We start from the raw sequence: 12,664 nt of genomic DNA, 5'->3' as shown, positions 1-12,664 counted from the left end.
TCCCAGGCGGTGCGCTCCTGAACGGCTCCCATCTCCTTGGGGTCTTGCTCAGCTCTTGGTCCCGCTGCCCTGCGTGGCTTGCTGGGAATCCAGCTCTCAGGAAGGATGCTGGGTGCTGCGGAGGTGATAAGTTTGGTTTGGTGGGGAAAACACCGGGCAGCGACCCAGCTCAGCCTTCCAGAGCGCTGTTCCCGCGTGGTGCAGGACTGGGAAGCTGTGCTTTTGTGTTTTCTTTTGGGTCAGCTCTGTCTGGCCTCTGCACGAGCTGCTGAGAAACGCAAACTCTTGTTTTTCCTCCACTGGAAATTCTCACACCAGGAAAGATTTTCACAACATTTATCGTCAGGCCGTGCATCTCCATCCAGCAAATCCCCGTGCTGCAGTGTGGTAACCCTGCATGCCCGTTACCATCTCCCTGGCAGAAGCCCCCGCGCTTCCCTTCCCTGCCTTCCCCTTTTGGGAAAGCCACAGTCACCAGAGGTCCTGCTTTGCATCGTGGTTGTGCTTGCTCTTTTGCAGCCGTTCCCTTGCTTTTTCCTGAGATACTGAGTGCTGAGAAGGACACGCTCTTTGTTTGTCTTCCTGCTGCTGAGCCAGCAGCTAAGAAAAGGGCTCCGGAGAGAGAGAGGTGGCTGGCTCTGACTGCTCCCAGCCCGGGCGGGTGATCGAGCTGTCTGAGTGGTTTAAGGTTGCAATCAGATGGGGATTGAAGTCAGAAAGTTCTGGCCTACTTTAGAGGAGATCTCTGCTGCGTTAGCAAATCCAGCAGATGCGGACAGGGGCTGGGCGCAGGGTGGCTGCTGCTGGTACACCGGGTGCCAGCCTTAGCACCAAAAACACCCTCCGTCGTCTTCGCAGGAGAGGTGGCAGCTTCTGCCAGTGGCTGGATGGCAAACACCAGGCTACCAGGAGCAGCCCTCGCCCCTGGGAGCAGCGGGCTGGTGGTGTGCGAGCTGTGCCTGCGGGATGCCAAGCGAGTGGAGGGACCACGCGTGCGGCGATGCCTGCCCTGGGGTGGCTCTCAGCAGGCAGGGCTTGCAGCCCGGCGAGATTGCTATTTAAACCTTCGGGGTTTTGTAATCTTCCTGCCGTAAGCGCCGAGCTGAAGTTCCTCTTTCTCAGCAGGAGGGGAGCAGGAATTTAAGGGAGGGGGGAATTTTCCCCCGCCGAAGGGTGATGGCAAGTCCGCATTGCTGCCCGACTTGGAACTGGCTATAACGAGCCTTCCCAATTAGTGCTTTCGCTGGTAGCATCCTTCTCCCCTGTGGTCTCTGCCAGCCTTCTGTATTCCCTTATTCCATCCTCTATATTCCCTCACCTCGCGCCACTCGCAAGTTTGCACGCGGCCTGTCAGGCTGAAGGATTGCAGAGCACCAAGGGTGAGGCGCTGGGCATGTTTTTGTGTTGGCTTTGATTGATTTCTTTCCCCATTTTAAAGTAGCCTTCATTACGCGGGGAGGGTATTAGGTTAAAGAGCTCTGGATGCTGCAGTTCCTCACTGTAACCGTAGACCAAGCCTCGTGTTGTAGGTGAGGTCATCCCGTGTCTGAGACCCCAGGGAATGGGATCATAAAAGGCAGCGGATCCCAGAGGCACGGCACGGCATGACAGAACAAAACAAATGGCGTTTTTTTCTGGCCAAATTTCCAGGGTAGTTGGAGTGCTGGATGGGGAGAATAAAAAAAGTCCTTGACCCTTGGGACATCCCACATTTTCCCCATTTCTGGCCGTGTTTAGGGCTTGGGAGGAGAGGCCAGGGCAGTGCTGGAGAGCACCCTGCAGTGAGAATTTGGTGGCTACTGCAAATCCCTGTGAAAACCACACACATCCCCAGCCTCTCTGCCTTTCCCGGCTTCCCATCTGTGCCCCCTGCTCTCCTGACGTGGTGGCCGTGTCTCTCCTTGCAGGTCAGGCTGCTCCTGGAGGTCCTGAGCTGGGGTCGGCTGGAAGATGACCGAGTACAAGCTGGTGGTGGTGGGAGCTGGTGGCGTGGGGAAGAGCGCGCTGACGATACAGCTCATCCAGAACCATTTCGTCGATGAGTATGACCCCACGATAGAGGTAAGCGGCGCCGCCTGCGTCTTTTCCTAGTGCTCTTTGCTGCAAACCCCATGTGATCAGCTTGGGCTTGAGTCTGAACTTGAGCAGGGACGGTCCTCTGCTTTGTAAAGCCCTTCTCAGCTGCCGCCTGTGTGTTTGGAGGTCACAGCGACTGATGTGTGCGTCCTGAAGAAGGACAGCAGTGTCTGCCGGAGAGAGGCAGCGAGGGATGCAGCAGGAGCAGGCAGAGCCAGGAGAGGCAGCACAAAACTCCTCCTTACCGCCTCCCAGGGAGAGATTAAAGGTTTGGGACCGATGGGCCATTTTGTGCCTGTGCTTCCATTTCTCCTTCTGTGAAATCAAAGTGAAGATACTGACTTCCCATGCAGGACATTTGGAGATTTTTCTTATGAAATGGCTTCTGTCAGAGCTCGTCCTGCAGTTTGGGTGAGGCAGGCAAAGCAGTGTGGGGTCAAGAGCCCAAGCAGAGCTGAAGACTGATGATTATTTTCTTTATATTTTATCTTTAAGAGATCCCCACAACTCCACAGAGCAGAAAGTTCAGGGACTGTCTTTGGGCTGCCTAATACATGGTTATAGATCTGCTCTGCAGTAGGAAAAATGACACTGCGGTTCTTTTCTGCAGCTTGCAGGCTCCGTGAAACAGCCCAGGGAGCTTGTGCACTGCGCTCTGGGCTTTTGTCCTCCTTCAGAGCCCAGCGCGTTCATCCTCCAGTGGGAGGCGGAGAGCTGGGGTGTGCCGCAAGGCCCACTGCTGCTCGTTCTCCATCACGGGGAGCAAAAGATGAACGTCCAAAAGATGGATGTACTCGTCTGGAGTCAGCAGGGATCTGTCTGTGTTGAGCCTGGTCTGTCAGGCTCAGTACCCCACCTGAGAGGCAGCCAAGTACCTGTGCAGGAGAGGTTCAGTACTCAAAATCCACTTTTCTGCATTTCAAGTGTAAACAACAATTATTATTATTATTTTTTAACCTTTTAAACCCAGCCCCTTCTCCAGCTGTTTGCACTGCGTCCCCCCTGCTTGCGAGATGCGGATCACCCACCGTATGATTTATACCTCGGGCTGGGGGAGGTTTGGGCAGGACCGTGCTCGTGGTGCCGCTGCTGGCAGGAGGAGTAAGTCCACCCTGGGAATGCAAATCACAGCTCGGTCACGCCTCTCAGACAATAACCTCCCTGTCTGCAGTCCTGGAGGATTCTCCACCAGATGTGTCTAAATACAGCTGTGGTTACCGCAGTTGTTATTATTATTATCACAGAGCCTAAAAGGTCCCAGCTGAGGTCAGAAAGCTATTCTGGTAGGTGTTGTATGTGCAGTCCCCACCCTGAAGAGCTCACAACTTAAACAAACAAGAGAGACAGGGCTCAGTATAAAGGCAGAAATGGTTTTATCCTACAGATGGGAAGGAGAAAAAGCACTTAATAACACGTGCTATTACATCATTTGGCCAAGGTCACTTAGAAGGTCCGTAGCAGAGCCTGGAATTTAATTTAGGGCTCCAGAGTCTCAGTGCTGCACCTTGCATACAGACCCCGTTGCCTTCTTCTCCATCTCCAACTTCTGCGCAGGCGAGAGCGCTGTTTTATTTTCCTGCCTGTGACTGCTGTGGGCGATTTCAGGTTTTGGTGCTCCCTCTTCCCTCCTGCCGTGGATTTACGGCGTTGGTCTCCAAGGGCTGGACCCTTCCGCAGGAGGGTGGGACGTGGCCATCCCTGCCTTCCTCTGCAGTCGCCAGTCCTGCTGGGTCTGCTGCTGGCAGCGTCCCACAGCGCGCGAGTGGGGATGGAGCAAAAAGCCAGGCTGCATTGAGAAACCCTCCTGTTTGCCTCGCAACTTCTAGCAGTCCTTAGCCTCAGGTCGTGTCCTGACCGTAGCGTTTAACACACACGGGGGGCTGGGCACCTAGCTTGGTGGGGTCCTTCTGCTGTGCTGCAGCCATGGGGACAGCGGGGTCAGCACCAGCGATGTCCCAGCCGTGTCCCTGCTCCTGCAGGCAGCCCCAAGTGTCCTCTCCCAAGTGCCTGCAATTTCTGGCTCCTGTGTGAACGTTGCCGGAGAGCCGGGATCACTTAATTCGGTCCTTCCAACTTCTGGAGGAGAATCTGTCTGGGATCCCAGGTCAGAGCCCAGAGCCACTGCTCGCTGTCCAGCGGGGACGGCGGGGTTTATTTCTGTCAGCCGGCACTTCTTGTTCCAGCTGGGCAGCCCGGCCCGTCTGTTGTGCAAGAAGATGGGGTAAGACATCAGGGGCCGAGGATGGGGAGCTGCGGGGTGTCAGCATCCACGCTGCACAGAGGGGCTGTGCCGTGCGGGATGGGGTGCCGTATGGGATGGGGTGCCGTGTGGGATGGGGTGCTGTGTGGGATGGGGTGCTGTGTGGGATGGGGTGCTGTGGGATGTTGCCTGCTGTTAATGTCGTGCACTGAGGGACTCGTCCTCTGGCTGCAAGCCAGGGCGCCGGGCTGGGAGGGAGCTCTGGTGTGAGAGCAGCCAAACACGCACCGTCTGCCCTCCCCAGTGCCCCCCTGCCCCGAGGAGGCTGTAAATGGGAGTGGAGATGGTGTTTAATTACAGACAGGCTAATGACAGCAGCACTGTGAGCTCCCTGATCCCAGTGCTGCCCAGGTTCCCTGTGTAGATGGAAGCAAAGGACGGGGATAACAGCCACGGGAAGCGTGGTCCCAGCTCATGGGCCCTGCCTCGGCCGCCCTCTGCTTTTCGGGAAGGCCGCGGGCCCGATGCCGTGGCCCTGCCTGCGGGGTGAAGCGAGGCCTCCTTAGGCCCGGTAGCCGCCGCTGGTGTTGTAGTGAGCAGAAGGGTGGAGTCCGTGCTGGCCTCGTTCCCTTTCCGCACCGCTGCCGGTCCCGCCGTTGACCTTTGCTGTGTCTGCTCTTTGTCTGCAGGCCTATTTTTCAGGGGCAGAGCTCATCTGATAACATTGTTGTGGTCGCTGGAAGAGCAGCAGACGCTTGAAGTAGTTTTAAGCCGAAACCGTAGCCGCCACAAGCGGCTGCAGAAGGCAGAGCTGTGTCATGGCGCTGTCACAGCCCCCCAGCTGTGTGTTTGTCCCGCTTTTTGGCCTCCTCCTGTGGCCGAGAGTCAAGACAACTGCATTGGGCATGGGGCAGGGCTGGCAGAGACACCCCCGGGCTGCCCCAGCAGGATCCCTGTGACGGGGAGGTGTGGAAGGAGGGAGCGGTGCTTCCGAGGAGCCCGTGTTGAAAATCAGACCTTCGGAGGGAGACCCTGGGAGAGCGCTCGTGGTGATTCCCAGGGCTTCTCCCACGTGCGATAAGTTGTAATCGTCTCCTCCGCAGGGCAAGCGCACAACTTCAAAGGGCCTGGGTGCTCCGTACCTTCCCCAGAGCCCCTCTGGGCAGGGGCTGGCTGTGGGAAACACCCTCCTGGCGGCCTCCTTTATTTATTTTTTCACGTTTGCATGACACCAGCAGGTTCGCCATCGCTTCGCAGCCTCACTGGTGGCGATTGCCTCTGGCACCTGATCCGTGTCAGGGGTGCTGGATGGCCGGCCGGGTTAAACACCTCCCAGCCCCGAATATCCCAGCTGCTGGAAGGAAAGCCCGGCTGCCAGGAGCCTCCAATTGTGTTTCCCCTTTCTGCATGGGACTCACCGCCTGGAGTGGAGGTGGCAGGGGCTAGCCAGGCCTAAATAAAGTTAGGAAAACAGTCAGTGCTGGTGCCGAGGGGTGGCAGGAGCCAACCTCCCCTTGCGTGCCCTCCCTTAACACTTTCCCTCCCTCCCCGGGCAGGATTCCTACAGAAAGCAAGTGGTCATTGATGGAGAGACCTGTCTGCTGGACATCTTGGACACAGCGGGGCAGGAGGAGTACAGCGCCATGCGAGACCAGTACATGAGGACGGGGGAGGGATTCCTCTGCGTCTTCGCCATTAACAACACCAAGTCCTTCGAGGATATCCACCAGTACAGGTGAGCGCCGCGGGGAGGCCCCGTCCCGGCCCCGTCCTGCCCTCCATTTCGCTTCAGGCCCTGCGGTGGAGGCACTGGCTGCCAGCACAGGCAATTAGCTCGAGTGGCCGTTCCCCAGGGAAGAGAGGGAGCAGACGGCTAATGTCAGTGCCTCCGATAAAACCCATCCAAAGGGATTGCTTGTGGCCGCTGGGGACTCGGTAATGTAATGTTTAAGTGTTTATGGTAACTAAAGGGAGAGCTGATCCTTTACGACCCCCTCCCTTCCCCTCCCTAATTAATGGAATTGTTTTGTTAGTGGAATCGATCTCAGCAACTTCTGCTGTGCGGGGAGCTGGAGGGGGAGCTTCGGCCTTTTTGAGGACTTGCCTGGGACAGGAGGTGTTTGCAGAGGATGCAAGGGATGGCTTGCCAGCCAGCCAGGGGCTTTTGAGAGCAGTGTAGGAAGTGACTCATGGCAGTTTCCTCCTGCTCCTGCTCGTGCCCAGCTCCCTGCCACTGGAGCTGGCCCGGCACAACCTTGCCTGCTGGCACGAGCAGCCCAGATGGTTTTACGGGGAAAACCAAAAGAGTCACATCTGGAAACCCCGAGTGGTGATCCTGATGATCCATCCAGGAGAGGGGAGGCAGCAGACCAACCCTGGGGGTTGTACTCAGCGGGTCGCCCTCCGCACACAGCAGGGTCCCAGTGGGGCCGGGTGTTGGGGTGCCCCCGGGCAGCTGCTGAGCAGCAGTTGTGCTGCGAACGTGGCTGCCAGCTAACTGTGTAGCTCCTGGGGCAGGCACAGCCCTTCCTAACTCTGTGGTGGGAGCTGGTGAGATGGCTCCAGCTAACAGGCGTGTTCGTGGCAGTAACTCTATACGGGAGGCTAATTTGGCTCGGTTTAGCTGAACCCTAGGACAAAGGATGGGATTTTCCTAAAGCACCTGAGGGATTCGGTAGCGTTCATCCCACTGCCTTGTGCTGGTGCCTGTGAATCACTCACAGGATGGCTTGGTTTCAAGCCCGGGTTTTAATCATGATGTAAATCACTGGCTTTAATCTCGTTTCACATGTGCTCTTTGCATTTGCACTTTTAAAATAATTTTCCCCAGAGAAATGCTCATTCTCCCTGGTTAAGACCCATTAGGAGGTATCTCTTTTCAGCTAAGTGTAGCCTGTGCCCTAGATTTAGTGCTCGGGTCTGCTGATCAGGATGTTACATCGAGCATTTAAGTGGCTTTATGGCATATCTGACATACATTCAGGCTTCATTTCTGTGTTCTACTATATTAAAAAAAGATGATTGATTTTTTTTTTTTTGTGCGTGTGATGCATGTCCAGCTACTTTTGGATGGGAATTTTGAATTCAAATAAGATAGAGAAACCAGCATTTAAAAAAAAAATGCTTTATTACTTTAAAATAAAACCACGTTAATTGTCCTGGATGCGTGAGCAAAGAAAAAAAAAAGCTGTTTTGCATCCCAAGTTAAATGATTTATTAAACAAAGGAAGTTATTATCTCTCATGAGGGAATTGAGTGGATTGTTTGTGGTCATAATGGCCTTTAGGATTTTAGAAGTAGTAGATCTCGTCCTCGCCCACCTAGTTTTAAATCAGGGGTTGGAATGGAGAAGCAAGCATTACTGCATTTTTGGTTCCCAGTTGGTTCCTCAACTTTAAGTGAACTGAGCTAAGCTGAAACGAAGCAAATCCTGTGCATCTGCGGAGAAGCCTACAGCTGCCAAACGCTGGCTCATCGGCTCAGCAAACTCTGGTTGCAGGTGTTTTTTCGGGTGACTTTTACCTTTTACCCATTCAGGAAGATAACTCGATCTAAAATGCTGGAAGCATCCAGGTAGCTGCTTGGGTATTTGTTTTTATTTAGTTCACGCCGCGCTGGGAGGATGTGGTAAGCTTTTGTCTTGGTATCGATTACCGTAATTTCAAGCTGAAGTTTTAAACAGTTGCACTTAAAGAGCAGAAGCATTTTTAGTTTCTCTTTCCCAAACTGCCCCACTATTCTGCTGCTGGTTACTTGCTTACATGCTACGGTCACGTTTGTCCTCCTGAAAGCCCTGCCCGAGGCACGCTGCAGCAGGGAAGCGCAGCTTGAGGAAGAAGCAACCTGTCCTCCGTGCCAGTGGGGAGTGCTCTGGAGCCTTTTCTGCCTTCACTTCAGCATCTCTTACTGTTACAGGGAGCAGATCAAGAGGGTGAAGGACTCAGATGATGTCCCCATGGTGCTGGTGGGGAACAAATGTGACCTGCCAGCCCGGACAGTGGAGACGCGGCAAGCACAGGACCTGGCCCGGAGTTACGGGATCCCCTACATAGAAACGTCGGCCAAAACCAGACAGGTAGGAGGAGGAGCAGTTAACACTCAGACCAGTACCTTGCCAAAATCTTCCCTTTGCTCCCTTTTCCCCTCTTTCTTCCTATAACCCTGGAGAGCCACGTCCAGGGTTGCTTTCTGCCTGCAGCCCGTGAGTAGCAGCAACACCAGCTGATCAAGTCACAAACCCTTTCCCTCTCACCCCCTCTTCTGGGTGTTTGCAGCTTCTTTGGGGCTATGACAGTTGCTTCCACTGGCAGAGGGGTGAGCCTTCCCTCCAGCTGCCCTGCCTCGCGTGCGAAGGGGCAGCGGGAGATGGCGTGGCTCTGCCAGCAGCCTCCCTGACGGACAGGGGCAGGACTGACGCACGGCCACGATGACAGGGCTGTGTGCTCAGGCTGTCGGGCGAGCAGCGCTCCAGCTGCTCGTTACCCGGCGTGCTGTAAGTCTCTCTGACAGCTCCGAAGTGGCGGCAAGCAGGGAAGGGAGCGTGAATTAGAGCAAGCCAGCATGGGCACTGATTTACTGCTGCCGAGATGCTGGGAAAGGAGCTGCCGGAAAGCTCCCGAGCCGGCCGCGGCCTTGCCTTGTGTGCAAGCTGTGATTGATGGCCCGAGGAGCCTGTTCAGTGATGGCACCGGGGAAATAAATTCTCGTGGCAGCATCCCCAGCCCATCCCCAGGCTGCTGCCTCTGTCTCGGGGTGCCCCAGCAGGACAAACCCTGGCAGTGCAGAGCGGCAGCGTGTGCTTTGGTCTCTGCGTGCCTTGCAGACAGATCTGCTGGCCTTAGCTGCTTCCCTGAGGCTAAATGCTCCATCAGGATGTTCCCCTCCCCATCAGGGCTCACGCTTCCAATCTGCAGAAGATTAGTGCTCAGGCAGCAGCAAAGGGAAGATGACTGCTACGTAAGCTCACGAATTGGCCTCTAAATGCCTTCGTGCTGCTGCAGTACCAGGAGCTCTGGCAGATAGGATCTGTGTTGGTCCGAGCCCGTGGGATGGCCCAGTTTCTGCTGGGAAGACGGAGGAGGCAGAGCCAGGGGAACCCCAGGGCAGCCCAGGCAGCAGCCCTGAAGCAGCACGGTGCTTTTCCAGCCTCCCCGGGGGTTTGCTCTGCAGGCAGCCAGAGCACAGAGGTGGCAGAGGGGCGCCCCACCTTCCGTCACGAGCAGGGGCTTTCCTCCTGGATGGCAGACCTTGCTCAGGCTGCTGAAAGCTGCTTAGTCACTAGGAATCCTTGGCCGTGCTGTCGCTTGCTCAGTCTTGCTCACCGTTTGGGGGCTGTGCTAGGATTCCTCTCTGTCCTCTTGGCTTAGTCTCATGCCTCCAGCTCGGCAATCCGCGCCGCGTGGAGGCAGCCCGGGGGCCGGCAGGCCCAGCCCTTTTTCTTCTCAAAGCGGGCAGCTGCTACAAGCCAGGTGTGTTTCCTGCAGGGCGTCGAGGATGCCTTCTACACCTTAGTGCGGGAGATCCGGCAGCACAAACTGCGCAAGCTGAATCCGCCCGACGAGAGCGGCCCCGGCTGCATGAACTGTAAATGTGTCGTCTCGTGACTGCGGTGAGTGCCACCAGCGGGGACAGGGGGCAGCAGGGCATGTAGGAAGCAGGGCAGGGGGACTTGCCGGAGAACAGATGCGTCGGAAAACATTTCAGCGATGGCTATTTTTTAATTCAAGTGATTTCTGACTGAAATAGCATCTTCTGTCAAAACATAGGTAAGGCAAAACTTCCCACTTTCCTGAGGAAATGTGTGGGAGGAAAGGGTTGTTTATTTTTTCCCCTCATTCAGCAGAACAAATTTCTACAGAACACTGAAAAAAAAGACATGTTTTTGTCATGTTTTCCCCAGGAGAGCTCCTTCCCATGCTGACCCTCCGACGGCGGAGGGATGCTGGTATTCGAGGTGTGCGTGTTCGCCAGGCTGACCCTGTAATTGCTTAGATGAGGAGCTGTGTGAGCACATCGCCTCCTAATGCATACATCGCATTGTCCTGAGGCTTCAGAGCATCTGAATAAAATCAGATAGATTTCACAGGCAGAGCGTCTGACTGAAAGGCCTCTGTTCCTCAGCAGAGTTTTCCCATTAGGTGTATCCCCAGGGATTTGTGAAGCTGATGCAATGCCGAGAATTAGCCATAAGGGGGCTGTTTTGCTTCTACAAACGGTGCGTGCTGGAGCCAAAAGGAGTTGTTCAGATTGTCTATATTTGCTTGCCTATTTTTCTTTTCTCTCCTTGATTGTTTTTTGCTTTTTTTTAAGTTCTGAATGTATTTAAGTCACTGCAATCCTGTTGGATAGCAGAATTCTGTAGTGGAAGGAGGGAGAGGCAATGGGGCTGAGCACCCCAGGGACATGCACGTGTAAGGGACAGCTAGAGATTGTGTCCCTAGGGCTGGGGCTTGGGAGAAAAGCCTGCACACCCATCACTCTTGGTGTGATGTCTACTGGGGGGTCTCCCAGACATCCCACCTGCCCCTTCATCCCTTCACACAGCTGTAAAGAGAAAGGCAGCAGTACAGCAGTGACTGTGCTTGGAGGCTCCAGCTGAAGGTGGAGGTGGGCAGCTGGTTTCCCTCCTTTGCTTTTTGAGGCAAAGGCCGCCAGCTCAGCAGCGCTCTTCCCCCAAAAAACCCCATCGCTGGCAGCGTTTGCTTCCTATGAGCAAGATCCCGGCCGAGCACCCCACCCCTCCGCTCCCCGCCGAGCAGCGTGTGGGCCCTGGGGGCTGAGCCGTGTGCCGTGCCTAGCGCCCTCCCGGCTGCCGAGAGCTCTCCAGATGTTGGGCCCCTCCAGATGTTCAGCGGCGCTTCCTCCGGATGGGGATGTGAGCGCGGGGCTCGCTTCCTGCCCTGGCTCGTGGCTCACAGCACGTGGGGACGCGCGGGCTGCGCTGAGGCTGCCGCCCCCTCCTGCGGGGACTGCTGGTGACCGGCGTTGGCTTCAAACAAAAGGGCTGGCCGCAGCCAGGAGGGTTTTCCCCTCCGGTTCCCTCTGCAAAAAGAGTGCCCTGTGTCACCCACGTCTTCTGCTGCCACCCTGTGTGGGTTGCTCGCATGGGGGCGGAGGAGCAGGGCCTGTCTGGGCAGCACTGGGATGCACATACAGCCCCTGCGGAGATGCACAGGCATCCTGAGATGCCTCTGTGAATTGCACAACCCGTGGCAGATCCCCCACAGCAGGCAGGAGAGGAGGCTTGAGACTAGAAGAGTGAAAGGAGAATGTTTTGCTGCGTGGCTCCTGCCCTACAGGACTAGGTACAGCCCTTTCCTCCGGGCAGTGCAGCTCCAGCGTCACAAACTGGACGCCAGGCACGCCAGCTCGCGTTAGCCAGCTGAGGACAAGAGCAGAGGAGGAGGAAGAACATCAGGACACAAAAGGAAAGGCTGTGTGTGTGGCCGGGGGAGCTCAGAGGTTTGGCTCCTTGCCCTGCTGTGGACTCGCCTTATGGTTCCCCTCTTTCCTGGAGGAGGGAGGAGGAGATCACCGCAGGGCAGAGGGTCTGGTGGGCCCCCAGAGCCTCACCTGCTGCTCCTCGGAGCATTTGTTCCCTTTGGCACATGTACAGAAGCCTTTCCTGGCCAGGTCCAGGCTTCCATGGCCTGCAGAGCCCTTGGCTTTCCCTCCGTGGGCACTAGCAGGGCTGTCCCAGAAGGTGAGGGGTGGCAGTGGGAAGGGCTGCTGCGGGTTCTGAGAGCCAGGGGGACTAATTAGCATCCTTCCTCTTCTCGTTTCAGCTGACTGGACCGCGACTTGGAGAGGTTTCCCCTGTGCAGAGCGCGAGGAAAGGTGAAGCGAAGGAAGAAACAAATGGATCTGGAGGAGGAGTACAGGGGGAGAGGAAGAGGAGGAGGAGGAAGAGGACAGGGGGTGCATCAGCCCCTCCAAGGACTATCTCGCACTTCACCTGGGCCTGCAGCAAACGGATTTTTTGTTTTCTTTCCCCATCCCTTCCTCCCTTTGGCCTCCTCCCACCCCCGGCAACTGTACAAAGCCACAGATTGAATCACAGTAAATTATTATTTGATGGTCTCGACAAACCCTCTGGGTGGCTGTGTCCTGCTTCCGGAGCTTGCTGCCGCTGGCGTGTCCCTGTGAGGTCTGTCTGGGGGACGGGAGGGCACGTGCCGGATAGGAGATGCTCGGGTTTCCTCTCAGCAGAAGGTTGCAGGCTGTGGAGGAGGCAGGGACGTGCTATTTAAAGGGGGCTCGGAGGAAAAACCCAGCTGGGTAGCTCTGGAGCCCACACGTTGTCTCCTGGAGACCCGTGTTGTTAGAAGAGGCGGTGAGGTGGGTCAGGATTGGCCTCTGTGGTCAGAAAGCTGGGAGGATGCCCATCAG

At 56.0% G+C, this 12,664-nt stretch overlaps 1 protein-coding gene across 1 annotated transcript in view; it reads left to right on the top strand.

Moving 5' to 3' along the window:
• Positions 1-12,363, top strand: part of HRAS (HRas proto-oncogene, GTPase) — a 35,628-nt gene extending 23,265 nt beyond the window's left edge. Inside the window, exons 2-6 of the mRNA XM_068684462.1 lie at positions 1,908-2,061; positions 5,833-6,011; positions 8,192-8,351; positions 9,760-9,884; positions 12,061-12,363. Of these exons, the coding sequence (XP_068540563.1) occupies positions 1,951-2,061; positions 5,833-6,011; positions 8,192-8,351; positions 9,760-9,879 (570 nt within the window). The 5' untranslated portion in view covers positions 1,908-1,950 and the 3' untranslated portion in view covers positions 9,880-9,884; positions 12,061-12,363. The remainder of the gene's footprint in view (positions 1-1,907; positions 2,062-5,832; positions 6,012-8,191; positions 8,352-9,759; positions 9,885-12,060) is intronic.
• Positions 12,364-12,664: the final 301 nt, after the last annotated feature.

Source organism: Anas acuta, chromosome 5 (genome assembly GCF_963932015.1).
Source record: "Anas acuta chromosome 5, bAnaAcu1.1, whole genome shotgun sequence".
Taxonomy (NCBI): domain Eukaryota; kingdom Metazoa; phylum Chordata; class Aves; order Anseriformes; family Anatidae; genus Anas; species Anas acuta.
This window is presented reverse-complemented; position numbering and strand designations above follow the sequence as displayed.